Genomic DNA, 19,006 nt, shown 5'->3' with positions numbered 1-19,006 from the left:
AGAGATACGAAGACGATTTTCAGAGAATGTGAGTCTTCGTAAACGCTTCACCAAAGTATTTCGAGACACAACGCAGTATGTACTTCTAAAATCTGACTGGATGATACGATGCGCTGCTTCTTCAAAGCGAAGTTTGCAGGCTGTTAATTAAGGTTTTGTATTTTGTTCAGACACTTTTTCAACTGAATGAAGGAGTAAATGATAGGTTTCTCGATTTATTTTCGGATTAGATGTCAAGTTTAAATTAGAAAATACTCTAACAAAGTACTTTCACGGACTTTGAAACTTTTGTTTGAAGTGACGTGATGCTTTGCGTACCTCACCGAAGTACAAGAAACGTTCATATTTAGGCACCCAGTCATAAGTTGCACGACGACGAATGAATGCACGCTTATATACGGGTCTGCTGCAGCCACACTCGTGACGCACTGGGTCAGCCGACTTATATTTTAGGCGTGTGTAATATCGCTTTGGCACACGCCCCATCGGTTGTTTATGCGATTTGGCAAGGGCCCGTCAGCCCCTGTTCGAATCCTGTCTGACGGGGTCGCAGCCGGCGAGGCTGGTATAAAAGCCGTGACCGGGAGCTGGGTCGGCACTCCACGCTGAAGACACACTCCGGGAACATGGCCTGCAAGGTGAGACACTGAACCGTCATGTGCTGATAGTCACTTGGTGTGAAGTGCTGTCACTTTAATGTACTCATACACTAAATTGTGCTACACATTTAGATACCGAGCATCGTAACCAGCTGTCACTTGCGGAACGATCTACGACGAAATTGGTGAACGTAGTTAAGAGTGTTTCTTGCGGAGCTTTGTTTGATTACGGTAGCCTTCAGACACAGGTGACTGCTAATATTTTGCTGCTGTATACAAATGTCATTGTAGCTATAGTGACTTTACAAAAGGAAATAACAAATTCCAAATATATGCGTTTCTGGCGTGTTGACATCGTCATGAAGATTTTTACGTAAGAACTAAGGCCCTGATGATTAAATCATGACTCATAAAAACAAAGTGACTTGGTATAACTCTTCTGATAAGAGAGTAGGCGGAATTCATTATTAAGTTTTCCAGTGGATAAATGAACCATGTGGCCGAGCGGCTCTAGGCGCTACAGTCTGGAACCGCGTGACCGCTACGGTCGCAGGTTCGAATCCTGCCTCGAGCATGGATGCGTGTGATGTCCTTAGGTTAGTTAGGTTTAATTAGTTCTAAGTTCTAGGCGACTGATGACCTCAGAAGTTAAGTCGCATAGTGCTCAGAGCCAATTTGAACCCAATGAACCATGATTTCTGATTTTACACACCATTGTTTGCTTTCTACGGAGGAAGGGGGAAGATTAGGGTTTAACGTACCGTCGACGTCAAGGTCATTAGAGACAGAGCAAAAGCTCCGATTATTGCAAGGATGGGGAAGGAAATCGGCCTTACCCTTTCATAGGAATTACCCCGAACTTTGATCGGAGCGCTTTAGGTAAATAATGGAAAACCTGAACTAGGATAGCCGGAAGCGGATCTGAACTGTTATTCTCGCGAATGCGACTCTAGTGTGCTAACTATCGCTCCATCTGGTTCGGTAGTTTCTACGCTTCCTCATCACTCGATCGACATTACTACGATACCATACTTTCATTCTTTACTCTCAGAGACGTGGATCATTAGCATTTCTAATTGGGCCTTCAACTGTAGCACATAAGCAATAATACAAAAATTGGTGCTCCAGTGATATAAGCGAACCAAATGAATATAGTAGCACAGCTGTAAATTCTAGAAATCTGGCGACATAAATTTTTAGCTCGAATTGATCACGAACTGCGTAAGTTATGAACCATGTCCTTGTCGAAAAAATTAGAATTCTTAGGAAGTGGTCTAGTAAACCACTGTGTCTAAATGAGTATGGCCGAACATGTATTTGAACACTACTTCGAGTCCACTGCGTTAACTACGGGAAGTGTACACATTCTGAAGTATCGTTAAGCTAGCAGTGTTGAAATGTTACCGATTTAATGTAACATCGAATAATATTCTTGGCCGGCCGGAGTGGCCGTGCGGTTCTAGGCGCTACAGTCTGGAACCGAGCGACCGCTACGGTCGCAGTTTCGAATCCTGCCTCGGGCATGGATGTGTGTGATGTCCTTAGGTTGGTTAGGTTTAATTAGTTCTAAGTTCTAGGCGACTGGTGACCTCAGAAGTTAAGTCACATAGTGCTCAGAGCCATTTGAACCATTTGAATAATATTCGTCATTATGATTTAATCAAAAACGCGAGCAGCTTTGACGATATAGGTAATAAAATTCCCAAAGAAAATATTTTACACTCGTAGCAGACTGAATGAGTCAAAAATAAACATTCCCAATAAGTGCAAAACAAAATGAATATTTTTTCCAATATATGAATGTTACGAGTTACCTATACCCTAATTATACGACTGTCAGGAAGAGATCTGACTTCAACAACTACGGAATAGGCGCAGAATATTACAATGTTCCTCATTAGTACATTTGACTGTTCTCGAACACAGAAGGCGTTATGTATGCGGAAGGAAAACAATGAGTTAGAGAAATATACAAATTTTACCTCAGGCTAGTTGTGGGCAAAAAACGTTACTGAGAATGGCTATCAGTAAGTCAACCAAATAGTAGGCATAATAAGTTTTGTTATCCTGCTTCATGTGTAACGATAATCAGATAAATGTGCTCAAGATATTTCCTGTACTATTGGAGACATATTTACTCTGTCAGTTCCAGCGTAAATCGAAAGAAAGTAGTTATGAAGTTAGTAAGTGAAGTATCAAATTTATCGCTGCGCTGTATGGTCAGCAACATTATTATTACAAATAGTACTGAGTAATCCCGTGTGGTAGAAGACAGGTGGTTTCTTAGGAGACAGACGTGGAGTGAACTATTCAAATTCGAGACGAAATTCTAGACAAAAGCTGTAGTCTGTACATCAGATAGAGTGTCATATCAGAGGAGATTTCATCGGAAAGAAATTTCCCAACGTCTTGTTCTTCAGCGATTGCGTTTGATAAGAAGACAAAAGGTAATTATCCATACGCAATTTATTCACGTTCTGCTTCCAGCACTACTAGAGGTAGAACGTAACAATTAATTAACTGCAATTTGCACTGTTACTTTTTACTTCGATGTCATATTTGTTGTAGTCTCGCTCGGTGGTGTATGTGCTTTTAGAGAGTGTTTACAGAAGATAAGTCTTGACATATACGAGGAGCGACTCTAGGAAACATGGTATTTTAGACTTCGAATGTCCTGTTTTTTTTACACTATTGCTGTGTTTGTGTTGTTATGAAGTACTATGCAATGTTCCTTGGGACATGCACGCATGCGGACGTTTAATGTATCTTATCACTTAGTTCCGTATTCTGTTACATTTTTGGAAACCATTTTACGTGGAAAATATTGGTGGCTCCTTACATCCCGCACAAACGCGGGATGTATTATTAAGATGAATGAATCACTAGAAGAGCTGTGATGAAGGACGTGGAACTTGAAGTAATCGACCTGTATTTTGAGATGTGCTGTTCTCTGTCGCAGCTGATCGTCCTCGCCGCCCTCGTGGCTGTGGCCCGCGCCGGCTACCTGGGCGCCCCCGCCGTCGTCGCCCCCGGCCCTGCCATCGCTGCCCGCGCCTACGCCGCCCCCGTGGCCTATGCCGCCCCCGCTGTGAGGGCCGTTGCCGCCGCCCCCGCTGCCGTCGCCGCCGAGTACGACCCGTACCCGCAGTACAGCTACGGGTACAGCGTGTCTGACGCCATCACCGGCGACTCCAAGAGCCAGCAGGAATCCCGCGACGGTGACGTCGTCCAGGGCAGCTACAGCGTGGCCGAGCCCGACGGTTCCATCCGCGTTGTCGACTACACGGCTGACCCCGTCAACGGTTTCAACGCCGTCGTGCACAAGGAGGCCGGCGTGCACGCCGCCCCCGCCATCGCTGCCGCCCCTGCGCTGGCCTACGGAAAGGCCTACCTGCATTAAAAATCTCTCCAGTCAACATGTATTCATATAAATACTATGTACAAAGCCATATTTATCAGTGTACCTGGAATGTGTAATATAAAAACAGTTACAAACGTCTTTTCTCTCTACTGTAACACTAATTTCCTTTTAAGATGAAATATGGTTTTGTCTTACAATGCAAAATACATACAGAGAGAGTCAGGAGGAAAGGTACACCCTTTGAGGGGTGATAGTATTAGATAGCGATAGTGATTGTTGACAAAAAAACTTCATATGGACACATGCCGTATTCCAAAGGCTTTCAGAGACAGGACACATTTAACATACATTGTTATTTATTTTCTGCATTATTCAAAGGCAAAGGGAAGCAGTGGTTGAGAGAGGTGTGATACAGGATTGTCGCCTGTCGTCTATGTTATTTAACATGTACGTTGACAAAGTAGTGACGAAACCAAAAACAAATTAGGAGTAGGATTGAAGTTCGGAGAGAAGGAATAAAAACTTTGGGCTTTGGCGATGACACTGTAATTATTTCAGAGACAACAATGGACTTGGAAGAGAAGCTGAATGCAATGGAGAGTGTCTTGAAAGGTGGATATCAGATGAACATCAACAAAAGCTACTTAGTCTTCGTTTAAAGTGTAGAAAAAGCTGAGACGTGCAATCTGATGCAGGACACTTGTGATCTATCACGTCGTTGGGAAACTACCTCAAATTTTCCTACAAAAACTACCTGAGCTAGAGCAGATTCACGTCGCGCAATATTTTCACCTTTCTCGCGCTCTCTTCGCGCGAACTGTTAGTCCTGGTGAGAAAACGAATAGGAGTTTTTTTGTACGAATGTTAACGTAGTTTAATTTTGTACTGCGACACGTTTGCGATGAAGGGTACACATGTCTAATGTAGTGTAGGGCCGCCGCCAGCACGCAGAAGTGCCGCAACACGACGTGGCATGGACTCAACTAATGTCTTAAGTAGTACTGGAGGTAAGTGACACCATGAATACTCCAGGGCTGGTCATAAATCCGTAAGAGTACGAGGGAGTGGAGATCTTTTTTACACAGAATGTAACAAGGCATACCAGATATGCTCAATGATCTTTATATCTGATGAATTTGGTGGCCAGCAGAAGTGTTTTAACTCAGAAGAGTGTTCCTGGAGACATTCCGTAGCAATTCTGGACGTGTGGGGTGTCGCATTGTCCTGCTATAATTGCCCAAGTCCTTCAGAATGCACAATGGACATGAAGAGATACAGGTGATTAGACAGGATGCTTACGTACGTGTCACCTATCAGAGTCGTACCTAGACATATCAGGGGTGCCACATCACTCCGACCACACACGCCCCACACCCTTACAGAGCCTCCACCAGCGTGAACAGTCCACTGGTGACATGCAGGGTCCGTGGATTCGTGACGTTGTGCCATACCCTTACTCGTCCATCCGCTCGATACAATTTGAAACGAGACTCGTCCGACCTGGCAACATGTTTTCAGCCATCAACAGCTCAACGTCGGTGTTGACAGGCCCAGGCAAGGCGTAAAGCTTCGTCCTATGCATTCGTGAAGGGTACACGAGGCGGCCTTCAGCTCCAAAAGCCCATATTGATGAGATTTCGTTGAATGGATCGCATGCTGGCACTTGTTAATGGCCCAGCAATGAAATCAGCAGCACTTTGCTTAAGGGTTGCTCTTCTTTCATGCTGAACGATTCTCTTTACTCGTCGTTTATCCCTTCTTGCAGGATCTTTTTCCGACCGACCGCAGCGATATCGGAGATTTGATATTTTACCGGATTCCTGATATTCACGGTATGGTCGTACTGGAAAATACCCACTTCAGCGCTACCTCGGAGATGCTATGTTCCATCGCTTGTGTTCTGAATATAACACCACGTTCAAACTCACATAAATCTTGATAACCTGCCATTATAGCAGGAGTAACCACTCCAACAACTGCATCAGCCACTTGTCTTAAGACAACACGCTCACCCATGCCCGAGAAAGGACTCGAACCTCCGACGGGTGTAGCCGCGCGAACGGTGGCAAGACGCCAAAGACAGCACGGCTCTCCCGCGCGGCCATATCTCTGTATTTGAATATGCATGCGTATACCAGTTTCTTTGGCGCTTCAGTGTATAGATGCGTTCTATCTTGGAAACATTTCTAGTACTGCATACAACGTATCCCTGAATATACAAATTAAAATTACAGAAGTTGCCGAATCTTAAGTGGTCCTTAATTGGTATACAGAGTGAGTCAGAAGGAAATGTACATGTCTTGAGAGGTGACAAAATCACTGTAACTACATTAATTGGCATATTGTCACAAAACTCAGCTCTCATATAAGAAAACTCAAAAAGTTTTGTATTTTTGCAGTTGCAGCTGCAGTTCAGATTCTTGCCACGAGAGCGCAGCATTGAGCAGTGAGGCAAGATGTCGACAGGTGCCAAGAAAGCGTATGTTGTGCTTGAAATACATTCACACCAGTCTGCCGTAATAGTGCAAGGACACATCACATCGAACTTCAATACAGATCCACCAACCGTCGATTCCATTTTTGGACAGGAAATTGAGAAACTGATGGATCGGTTGTTTTGGGACTGATGATCAGCAATCCATGTCATGTAATGACGTCCGCGCTCTTTGCACAAGACACGAGTTTTTTCTCACAATAGGGCGTATGTCCATACGAAGTTTTTTCTTCAGAGGTGACAGTAGTACTGTTACTGCAAGTCCTTTTACATTCACACTGTGGTACGTGGTTATTATAAATGGCTGAAACGATTTCATGAAATCACAAAAAATTTATGGAAGAAAAAGAAACGTAAAATGAAGTATGAAAATTCCATTTAAACTCATAATATTTAGTCGTCACATTATAGAGCATCCTCACAATAAGGACAAATGAATGGTTAAACATCTTCAGAATGTAAACACATACATTGTTCCTGAACATATTCTTTGCACAAGATACATAGCTGTATATCTAAAACCCGATCCTTTCGAGAGAATTTGCAATACCATGATCCCTTTGCTTCTTTTCTCTTTTAAGTATCATATGGTTGGTTGGTTTTCCCATGTTTATGTTCTTGGGCTATCGTTTTGTTTTTTGCGTTGAGTCATTCATGTTTTTATGGGCTCCTTTGTCTCCAAACAAAGACTTTGAAATAATGTTTCCCTTGCAATTAAACAAGGCCCAATTGGACCCTTTTAGAGACCTCCTACGTTTCGTCATTTAATTATTGACTACTTCCATGCTACTACTAATTTCCCAAATTTGATTACACAGTTTTTAAGACAAAGAAACGAGCTTTTCAAACTTATGTAATACTCGTACACAGAAGACTACTTTCAAATTACTCCAGATATTTGCAAAAGCCACACTTTCGAGGATGGTCACACGAAGCACTCAAAGGCAACAACACAAAATGGATTGAAAGAATCTCAGCTGCAATGTGTTGCTAGCGCCATGAAGTGCTTACTAACAGTACGTTCAATAAGTGCTGTCCTGGTCTTCTCGCTCATACCTTCAGAATTTCGAGCAGTGGGCCTTATGTAAAACTGAACTTTATTTGATACAACTACCTTACATAGGGTATTAGATTATATTAAAACGCACCAACACACGTAAATCATTTCTTTAGAGAATGAACATTAGCGTCAGTTACCGAATATTCATTTTTCAGCTACTGACTTTTTTTTTATTTTTTGCAGCAGAACACTCACCAGTGCTGTACGTTTTGTTAGCAAAGTCACTGGACGTGGAGTAAAGACTCAGTACTATGAGGATAACGCGAGCCAATGATCATTGAATCATGATTAAACCAAATGTGAATAAATACGTCCAGCATCTTAACCATTGCTACTCAAAAGTATTGTTTTACCATTTGGTGATTCAAAATCTACACGCACTCCCGTCTATGGGTCGTTATAAAAAAGTTAATTTGTGTTAGAAAAGAGTTGTACGTGGATAATCCACATTTGCTGTAACGGCATTCTCTCCTACGAACTTCCTGGGATTTTCCAAATATGCTGTAACTGTTTCTCCATACATATTACCTAAGTTCCAATCGGTCTTGGCAGGAATATATGCCCAAAGTGAAATTGGAGGACATTATGCAGTCAGCTAACAGGCCGGAACAAGATCTTGTCGCCGGCCGTGGTGACCGAGCGGTTCTAGGCGCTACAGTCTGGAACCTCGTGACCACTACGGTCGCATGTTCGAATCCTGCCTCGGGCATGGATGTGTGTGCTCTCCTTAGGTTAGTTACGTTTAAGTAGTTCTATGTTTTAGGGGACTGATGACCTTAGAAGTTAAGTCCCATAGTGCTCACAAGGGAACCTCCCCACCGCACCCCCCTCAGATTTAGTTATAAGTTGGCACAGTGGATAGGCCTTGAAAAACTGAACACAGATCAATCGAGAAAACAGGAAGAAGTTGTGTAGAACTGTGAAAAAATAAGCAAAATATACAAACTGAGTAGTTCAAGGGAAGATGAGCAAGAATAGGGACGATAGTAACGCAGGAGCGCCGTGGTCTCGTGGTAACGTGAGCAGCTACGGAACGAAAGGTCCTAGTTTCAAATCATCCATCAAATGTAAATTTTAATTTTTTATTTTCAGTTTATGTGACAAACTCTTATGTTTTCATCACTTTTTTGGGAGTGATTATCACATCGACAAGAAAACCTAAATTGGGCAAGGTAGAAGAATCTTTTTACCCATTCGCCTAGTGTACAAGTTAGGTGGGTCGACAACATATTCCTGTCATGTGACGCACATGCCGTCACCAGTGTCGTATAGAATATATCAGATGTTTTCCTGTGGAGGAATCGGTTGACCTATGACCTTACGATCAAATGTTTTCTGTTCCCATTGGAGAGGCACGTCCTTTCGTCTACTAATCGCACGGTTTTGCAGTGCGGTCGCAAAACACAGACACTAAACTTATTACAGTGAACCAGATCTTGTCAAAAAAGGGAAAAATCTGATTTTTGCGATATTCCCAGGATTCAGTTTTTCAGAAAGTTCACTTCGTTCTCGAGGACGTTCTCATCCACGCAAACCTTCTTAATTGCTCACTGATGAAAATGTTATTGTAGTGTGGTTCCTAGTGATGGATGTCCAAGCACATAAACTGCGGAACCCAGTTCTTAGTAACTCGTGATGAAAACTGCTGTGTGATTCTAAAAGGACTTCGCAAATTCACTTACATACAATATTTTATTGAAACGGCTGACATGTCGTTAAGGTGCCGCTTTGCAGCAAAATACTTCAATTTTCATTCCCGTATTGCTGTAGTTTCTAATTCCGTCACTAGAAACGTCAGTTGCGAATTCCGTCACTAGGAACGAAAGAAAGTTTAAAATCAAAATGGTAGACTTCACAGGACATGAACGTACTCACTGAGAGATTTGGATGGAAGAAACGAAGTCAGCAACAAGGATTCAACGTAAATTTCATGCCGACTAACATAAGGAGCCTCCTACACTACTGGCCATTAAAATTGCTACACCAAGAAGATGACGTGCTACAGACCGAAATTTAACCGACAGGAAGAAGATGCTGTGATTTACAAATGATTAGCTTTTCAGAGCATTCACACAAGGTTGGCGCCGGTGGCGACACCTACAACGTGCTGGCATGAGGAAAGTTTCCAACCGATTTTTCATACACAAACAGCAGTTGACCGGCGTTGCCTGGTGAAACGTTGTTGTGATACCTCGTGTAAGGAGAGAAATGCGTACCATCACGTTTCCGACTTTGATAAAGGTCGGGTTGTAGCCTATCGCGATTGCGCTTTATCGTATCGCGACATTGCTGCTCGCGTTGGTCGAGATCCAGTGACTGTTAGCAGAATATGGAATCGGTGGGTTCAGGAGGGTAATACGGAACGTCGTGCTGGATCCTAAAGGCGTCGTATCACTAGCAGTCGAGATGACAGGGGTCTTATCCGCATGGCTGTAACGGATCGTGCAGGCATCTCTCGATCCCTGAGTCAACAGATGGGGACGTTTGCAAAACAACAACCATCTGCACGAACAGTTCGACGACGTTTGCAGCAGCATGGACTATCAGCTCGGAGACTGTGGCTGCGGTTACCCTTGACGCTGCATCACTGACAGGAGCGCCTGCGATGGTGTACTCAACGACGAACCTGGGTGCACGAGTGGCAAAATGTCATTTTTTCGGATGAATCCAGGTTCTGTTTACAGCATCACGATGGTCGCATCCGTGTTTGGCGACATGGCGGTGAACGTGTATTGGAAGCGTGTATTCGTCATCGCCATACTGGCATATCACCCGGCGTGATGCTATGGGGTGCCATTGGTTACATGTCTCGGTCACCTCTTGTTCGCATTGACGGTACTTTAAACAGTGGACGTTAAATTTCAGATGTGTTACGACCCGTGGCTCTACCGTTCATTCGACCCTTGCGAAACCCTAAATTTCAGCAGGATAATAAACGACCGCGTGTTGCAGGTCCTGTACGGGCCTTTCTGGATACAGAAAATACGCAAGTCACTACTCTTGATGAACTGTGGTATCGTGTTGAAGCTGCATGGGCAGCTGTACCTGTGCGCGCCATCGAAGCTCTGTTTGACTCAATGCCCAGGCGTATCAAGGCCGTTATTACGGCCAGAGGTGGTTGTTCTGGGTACTGATTTCTCAGGATCTATGCACCCAAATTGCGTGAAACTGTAATCACATGTCAGTTCTAGTGTAATATATTTGTCCAATGAATACCCGTTTATCGTCTGCATTTCTTCTTGGTGTAGCAATTTTAATGGCCAGTAGTGTAGTACGCCTACCGTTTACTCCTGCCGTCAGAGTTTCATTTAAATTAGATGTAGCATTCGTCATAACAAATCTCCAAGTCACCCACGAGTTTCTAAGGCTGTCGTCGAGCGAGTGAGGACGGGTTCTGTTCGCCCCAAGAAATCAACGCATCATGCCTTACGATAGATTGGAGTTTCCCAATCAACTGACGACAGAGTGTTACGAAAAATTTTGCACCTGAAGCCACAGAGACTGACATTTTTACGCGCCCTTACAAGTGCAGATAAGGAGACACGTAATGCATTTTTTTGCAGAATGTTACGTCGGAGAGAGGAAGATGAGACACTGCTTACATGGTTTTTAGCGACTAATCGACATTTCGTACAGCTAACGTGAAAGTGAATGTATCGGATGAAACTTGCAGTATTTTGCCACAAGACATCTCCGCTACCTGTACAAGCCTCCTCAATAAAATTCTGTATGAAAGTAAAGTTGTAAAGCTCTTTTAGACTCACCCTATGGTATATGGTTATTATAAATGACTGAAGCGATTTTATAAAATCACTGTAGCTACATTAATTGACATATTGTCACAAAACTCAGTACTCACATATAAAACTAAGAAAGGTTTTGTATTGTTGCAGTTGCAGGTCAGATTCGTGCCATGAGAGCGCAGCATTGAGCAAATAGTCAACAGGCGACAAGTGCCAAGAAAGCGTATGTTGTGCTTGAAATGAATTCACATCAATCTGCCGTAATAGTGCAAGGACACATGAGGACGAGGTTCAATAGAGACCCACCAACTGGCCGTTCCATTCTTGGAGAGGAAATTGAGAAACTGATACATCGGTTGTGGTGTGGCTGATGATCAGCAGTTCATGTCAGGGCGTCCATGCTATTAGTACCTAGCCCTACACGAGTTTTTTGTATGGGGTTATGCGAAAGATTCATTGCTTACGCCTCCTCTAGCAACAAACCTACCAGAGATACGACTCGCATGAACAGAGCTTTTGAACAGATTGGTAGGCGCATACTGCACCAGACGTGAGAAAAATTTGATTATCGACATGATATCTGCAGTATCAGTAGGGTGGTACATATGGTGCACTTCTAATATGCCAAAAAACTTTATAAGGTCGTCTATGTGTGTGAAAAACCCTGTGACAACATGTCAAATAACATAGCTACAGCAAATCTGTGAAACGTCTTCGATCATTTATAATAACGTTGTATTGTTACATGTGGCACATTCAAGAAGAGTATCACTCAGGAATCGGTTCTGCAAAGCTGGAGTTAACCTTGATCTCACGTACACACAGATACATACATGCATACGTACATACAGTCCCATACTCAGGGAAGAAGTGTCGAGGAGGAGATGCAGAAAACATGCATCTTTGTCCTGAGCAAGGTCCAAGTGGATGTGGTTTGCCATAGCCTTCCTCTGGCGAGTTATGAAGCGTTAAGTGTGAATCTGCGTTGTATGGACTACGATGAATGTTCCTACAGCGCAATGTTGGGTTTTGGGTTTGTGTTGTTAGGATGAAAGAAAGGGAGGTGGTGAAACCTGGTTCTGACACAAAGCCTACACCTCGCGAGTAGCACCAAGAGGGATGCCAAGTTTACTGTGCCCATCCGACAGCCAGATCACCATCGGCAGTCTCACACGCCATCACTTCATGAGATACATTGGAGACGTCTAGAGTTTAATACAGGAGAGTGGTGCAAAATGTAGTCAAATTTACCGGAAACTCAGTTGTCAGTGTGACTTTGCAGACCCCCCCCCCCTCCCCCGGTCTGGCCTGAATGTATGCACTGATCTGGTTGGAAAGGGTGTTATAAAGCTTTTCTATCCTCTCCCGAGGCAAGCTGACCCGCTACCGTTGTAACTAGTCCTTGGTATCCTGAACACTGGCACTAGGACAGAGTTAAGGTCCCTGATGGACCCGCACGTGTTCTACTGGGGACAGATCTGGGCATCTTGGTGGCCACAGAAGTACCTCAGCACCACGCAGACACTTCATAGAGACACGTATCGTGTGTGGACGAAGATTGTCCTGCTGAAAAATGGTACCACTATACCGTCGCATGAGAGGTACCGTATGAGGACTCAGGATGTTCGTTACATACCGTTGTGGCCGAGTCGTGAACTGAAGTCTTCTCGGATGGCTCCCCGCATCACTGTGTCAGGAGCAACACCGCTGTGCCTCTCTGAAACATTAGGAGAATGAGACCTCTCTCCAGATCACCACTGTACTCGCCGACGACGCTCATCCACCAGTCCACGACTCATCTCTGAACACAACGCGACATAATTCATCAGCAATCCAAGCTTCCCAGTCGCGGCACCACTCCAGACAGAGCCTTTTGTGTTGTCGTGTTAACGGTAGCATATGCGTGGGACAGTAATTTCTTATTCCTGCTGCTAGTCTCTGACCAATGGCGCAGAACGTTGCAGGAAGTCCATGGCTTGTTGTCGGATGGAAGGGACAGATGTGAAAGGGTTACGATGTGCTTGGTGCACAATAAAACGACCGTCCCTTGTGGTGGTCGACTGTAAACTTGATAACGACTGTGCTTGTTCTCACATTACCATGCAGTCCAACATAGGGCCACATCACAGCCGAGCCATCCAAAAAACTGGATGGTGTTCGATGCAGCCAGCCCGCCAAATGGAGATCCGCACTGAGGCCCCTTTAAACTCTACCACGTCTCTGCCTGTCTCACACGAGTACATGCACTTCATAGTTACCATGAGAGTCTAATACTATTCAAATCCCTTATGTATCCTACCAAGCTTGGAAATAGCACTGTAAACGGACAAGAGTAATGCACTCCCATGGCCGTTCTACCTGTCACAGTGAATTTACTTAGCGGCTGTACGTGCGAAGTTACTTTGACGTCCTGTGATATCTTGTGGGTACTACACTTCGTTTGTCAGGCAGTGCATTGCAATATTTTTCGCAGATCCTAAATTCATTTCATCTGCTACTCTATGAATCTGCTTGAATTTGTGTATAAATCGGAAAATAGCGAAAAATATCAACTTTTGAATTATTCTATGATGGCGTGATGAAACGTAACGCCTCCGAATTTTTATGCGAAACTCTTGAAGTTTTTTAAAAAATTAATCAAATCTTAGTAACATTCTAAATCTTTATTCTTCATGTTTACATATTTATTTCTCAACATATCCTGGCGATGAATACATTTCGCCCAACGAAAGACCAGTTTGTAAACGTTGACTTCCACTGCCACTACTACTGTGCATAACATTCTTCAGGCTATGTGACCGCATTCTCAACATGCAAAATTCCTCCAGCGTTTCGGCCACCGTTGCAAATGGGCTTCCTAAGGATGTTTTGCTTACAAAATACCGTGAGGAAGGCCATTTGCAATAGTGGCCAAAGCGTTGAAGAAATTTACATTTTGACAATGCGGTCACATATCCTGAAGAATATTATGGACAGAGAGACCGGTTTGTTGACACTGTCACTGCAGAATGTTTTGTAATGTTATGTGTGCCTCACTGCTTGTTTTTCTTTAACTAATTTGTACCTGATTTTGTTGTGAGAAGCTCAGTAATGTATGTAAATACCGTAAATGTAAATGTGATTCAAAAAGTACTTGAAGTGAAGTGAAGCGCAGCTGGACAGCAAGAAACTCTTTAGCGCGCAATCCCCGCAACGATAGTATTAGAGAATCTTTGAATATGGACTCTAAAAAAAAGACAATTGATTTTATTAAAAAGAAACACTGTTAATCTGTATCTTGTGGAAAGAGGACGTGTTGCTAGGCCGTCGCTTAGAAGATATTACTACATTTAATGAAAATTGATATTTTAGTGATAAAACCGAGTAAAGTATGTCTAAGAGTTGCCAAACATTTCTGTATACAAATTTTCTGGAAGTGAAGAATAGAAATATCTTGTTTTTGGAAAAGGAAGTAAACTTCATTGTCGTTGCCGTCTATCAATCGACAGAATTGTAAGTGTACAAAGTTCACTAAAATACAGGAAAAGAAATGCATTCTCTATAGTTTTCATTCAATAAGTAACAATCTCTCGTAATTTCTTAGTTACAGTAACTGGATTATGTTCTTGTACAATACTAAGGCGCTGAACTCCACTGACAAATTTTGATGTAGCAGGACGTGTAGTTTGAAGGAAGTTAGTGTGCCAAGCAGTCTCCTTTTCTCACGAAAAGCAGACTGCTGTTTGATCTTACTTACAACAGTGGTCCCTTAGGTATGAAAAGCTACGAAAACTTGGGCTCAAAGCTATCCGCAATACGGCCAAGTAACTAACAGAGTCGTATTTTAAACCTTAAAGAACAATAACTTCCTCCAAATTGCAATACGTCGACAACTGGTGCAGAAGCTGATCATTCAAGGAGGCAGCAACCAAAATTCAGGTACCAGTTACGACTTAAAGTAAAAATCTCAATCAAAAATCAGTCTCTCTCTCTCTCTCTCTCTCTCCAAACAGGTGTATAAATATTGATACTATTTTTAAAAAATGTCATTTTTATAGTTTGACTTTATTAACGGAGCCACAATTTCACCCCTGCTTGCACCGGTTTATTAGTATCAAAGTGAAATCGCCGAAGGTGTTCCTTACGTTTCGGAAACACGTGAAAATCGGCACTATGTGGAGCATGATCGATGACAGTGAACCCAAGGCGTCGGACTGTTGCAGCCTCGTGTGTGGTCTGCCATTGTCATGCCCAAGGAGAGGGTGCTCCATGTGTGGGGGAACTCTTCGAATTTGTACTTTCAGTTTCCTAAGAACCACTCATGCATCGACATAATTACGTTACACACAGTCACCTTACACGCTGCAGTTCGGAGCCCTCCAGCGGCAAAGGGTTGCAAGTTGCGTCAGCGAAGCGGGAAAGTCGACCCATTAATATGGCTGATATGTAATACCCTCAACCGATATTTAGAACAGAATAAAAGACTCAGAGCCATTACTTTTTAGCACGCCCTCGTTGTACTTTGACACTATGTCTAACTACACGCCGTCACGCCAAATTTATGTTCTCTTGTGACCGTGCATTTCGGACGAGATGCGTATAATGTAGCACGGCCTACTCTGCAGTTGCGGTGTACACTACGGACAGCGAGCGAACACCGCATGGCCCGCTGCTACAGCTCTGTCACGCAAGCGCTGGCCCGTGTCCGGCCTGCAGCGGCAGCAGACTGCCGGCCGCCACACATAGCAGGCTGTCAGCTGGTTCCAGTTTACGCAACAGGGCCGGCGAGGCGTACACTAGACCGACGCGACGCAGCGCAGGAAGCCTTTTCTATTTGCAGTGCTCCGCCATTGTGTTTCAGCACCAACGGCATTTTTCAAGTATTTTGATTTCTTATCTTATAGGATATGTGAAAAAGAGGACACTGAAGGCCTCTGCAAATGGAGGAACTGTCTACTGGCGTGAAAGAAGAAATGACTGGCACTTGGTATGGGGATCCAGCATTGGAGACAGAGTTTTACAGAGTCATAGAAGACTTGCGATCAAATAAGACAGAAGACATAGTTAATATTCCTTCACAATTTCTAAAATCACTGGGCGAAGTAGCAAGCAAAATCTGATTGTAGTTGCTGTATCAGGGTTGCCACTAGTTTCCCCAAGTGAAATTCTCTGATATTTCCCTGATTTCCAGGCAAGTTTTAGCATTTTTCCCTGAAAAATTTTGATATCTCAAGGGTTAATAAAGAAATAAGTTGGCAAAAACAACCCGAAAAAAAAACGAATATGTAGGGACTTCTCTAGTTCTAAACGTATGAGCAAAAATCTTAAGTACTAACATCAACATCTTTTGTAATGAACTGTATTTAGCTGGAGGAACCAAGCCAAATGGTATATGTGTTCAATTAAGACCACTGATATTATTTTATTTCACTAAAACGAAACACATTTTGTGACAAAAATAAGCATTTCCTTGGAGTTGAAAGACAGATTTAAAATGCTTTCACTGATTTCAGAAATAACCTCAGAGAAAAGTAGGCATCTTGCAAGAAGTGCATAAGGCGCGAAAGAGTTGGGTAGATGAACACTATAAGTGACCACTAATAAAATGTTGGTTCTACTATGTTCATTATTGCCAATTATTACACACTGTGTTATGTCTATTATTTGAGTGGTATTGTGTGTCCAGCTGCTTGGATGAGCGGTAACGTGTTTGCCCACCATGCAGCGGACCCGAATTCGGCTCTCGCCCTGGTTGGAGATTTTCTCCGCTCGTGGAGTGGATGTTGTGTTGTCCTCATCGTCATTTCATGATCACTGACACCAAAGTCGACAAAGTCACCTAAATGAAGACTTGCAGCCGGCCGGAGTGGCCGTGCGGTTCTGGGCGCTACAGTCTGGAGCCGAGTGACCGCTACTGTCGCAGGTTCGAATCCCGCCTCGGGCATGGATGTGTGTGATGTCCTTAGGTTAGTTAGGTTTAATTAGTTCTAAGTTCTAGGCGACTGATGACCTCAGAAGTTAAGTCGCATAGTGCTCAGAGCCATTTGAACCATTTTTGAAGACTTGCAACCCGGAAGCCGAACTACCCTGGATGAGACATACCGTCCGTCAATGGCAGTCGATTATTTCATTTTACAGACATTGTGTGATTTTTCTTTCGAGAAATATATGAGTACATAGCGTACAAATAGCTAGCGACTCCCACAATTTTCTTATTCTTATCGACTATAGTTTCTAATATATGGACTACTTTCAAAGTACCCCTATATACACTCCTGGAAATTGAAATAAGAACACCGTGAATTCATTGTCCCAGGAAGGGGAAACTTTATTGACACATTCCTGGGGTCTGATACATCACATGATCACACTGACAGAACCACAGGCACATAGACACAGGCAACAGAGCATGCACAATGTCGGCACTAGTACAGTGTATATCCACCTTTCGAAGCAATGCAGGCTGCTATTCTCCCATGGAGACGATCGTAGAGATGCTGGATGTAGTCCTGTGGAACGGCTTGCCATGCCATTTCCACCTGGCGCCTCAGTTGGACCAGCGTTCGTGCTGGACGTGCAGACCGCGTGAGACGACGCTTCATCCAGTCCCAAACATGCTCAATGGGGGACAGATCCGGAGATCTTGCAGGCCAGGGTAGTTGACTTACACCTTCTAGAGCACGTTGGGTGGCACGGGATACATGCGGACGTGCATTGTCCTGTTGGAACAGCAAGTTCCCTTGCCGGTCTAGGAATGGTAGAACGATGGGTTCGATGACGGTTTGGATGTACCGTGCACTATTCAGTGTCCCCTCGACGATCACCAGTGGTGTACGGCCAGTGTAGGAGATCGCTCCCCACACCATGATGCCGGGTGTTGGCCCTGTGTGCCTCGGTCGTATGCAGTCCTGATTGTGGCGCTCACCTGCACGGCGCCAAACACGCATACGACCATCATTGGCACTAAGGCAGAAGCGACTCTCATCGCTGAAGACGACACGTCTCCATTCGTCCCTCCATTCACGCCTGTCGCGACACCACTGGAGGCGGGCTGCACGATGTTGGGGCGTTAGCGCAAGACGGCCTAACGGTGTGCGGGACCGTAGCCCAGCTTCATGGAGACGGTTGCGAATGGTCCTCGCCGATACCCCAGAACCAACAGTGTCCGTAATTTGCTGGGAAGTGGCGGTGCGGTCCCCTACGGCACTGCGTAGGATTCTACGGTCTTGGCGTGCATCCGTGCGTCGCTGCGGTCCGGTCCCAGGTCGACGGGCACGTGCACCTTCCGCTGACCACTGGCGACAACATCGATGTACTGTGGAGACCTCACGCCCCACGTGTTGAGCAATTCGGCGGTACGTCCACCCGGCCTCCCGCATCCCCACTATACGCCCTCGCTCAAAGTCCGTCAACTGCACATACGGTTCACGTCCACGCTGTCGCGGCATGCTAGCAGTGTTAAAGACTGCGATGGAGCTCCGTATGCCACGGCAAACTGGCTGACACTGACGGCGGCGGTGCACAAATGCTGCGCAGCTAGCGCCATTCGACGGCCAACACCGCGGTTCCTGGTGTGTCCGCTGTGCCGTGCGTGTGATCATTGCTTGTACAGCCCTCTCGCAGTGTCCGGAGCAAGTATGGTGGGTCTGACACACCGGTGTCAATGTGTTCTTTTTTCCATTTCCAGGAGTGTATAAAATGTCTATAAAACGTCGCACAGTACAATGTACTCGCGGCAAGAGAGTTGCAATTCCTGAAATCCATCGCCTG

General features: G+C 44.4%; 1 protein-coding gene across 1 annotated transcript; it reads left to right on the top strand.

Annotated features, from left to right (window-relative positions):
* The first annotated feature begins 595 nt into the window (after positions 1-595).
* Positions 596-4,098, top strand: LOC124776491 (cuticle protein 21-like). The gene is made up of 2 exons (XM_047251506.1): positions 596-638; positions 3,559-4,098. The coding sequence occupies exons 1-2, from the start codon at positions 627-629 to the stop codon at positions 3,997-3,999; spliced, it is 453 nt and encodes a 150-aa protein (XP_047107462.1). The 5' UTR covers positions 596-626; the 3' UTR covers positions 4,000-4,098.
* The last annotated feature ends 14,908 nt before the right edge of the window (positions 4,099-19,006 follow it).

This window comes from Schistocerca piceifrons, chromosome 2, assembly GCF_021461385.2.
Source record: "Schistocerca piceifrons isolate TAMUIC-IGC-003096 chromosome 2, iqSchPice1.1, whole genome shotgun sequence".
Classification (NCBI taxonomy): Eukaryota; Metazoa; Arthropoda; class Insecta; order Orthoptera; family Acrididae; genus Schistocerca; species Schistocerca piceifrons.
This window is presented reverse-complemented; position numbering and strand designations above follow the sequence as displayed.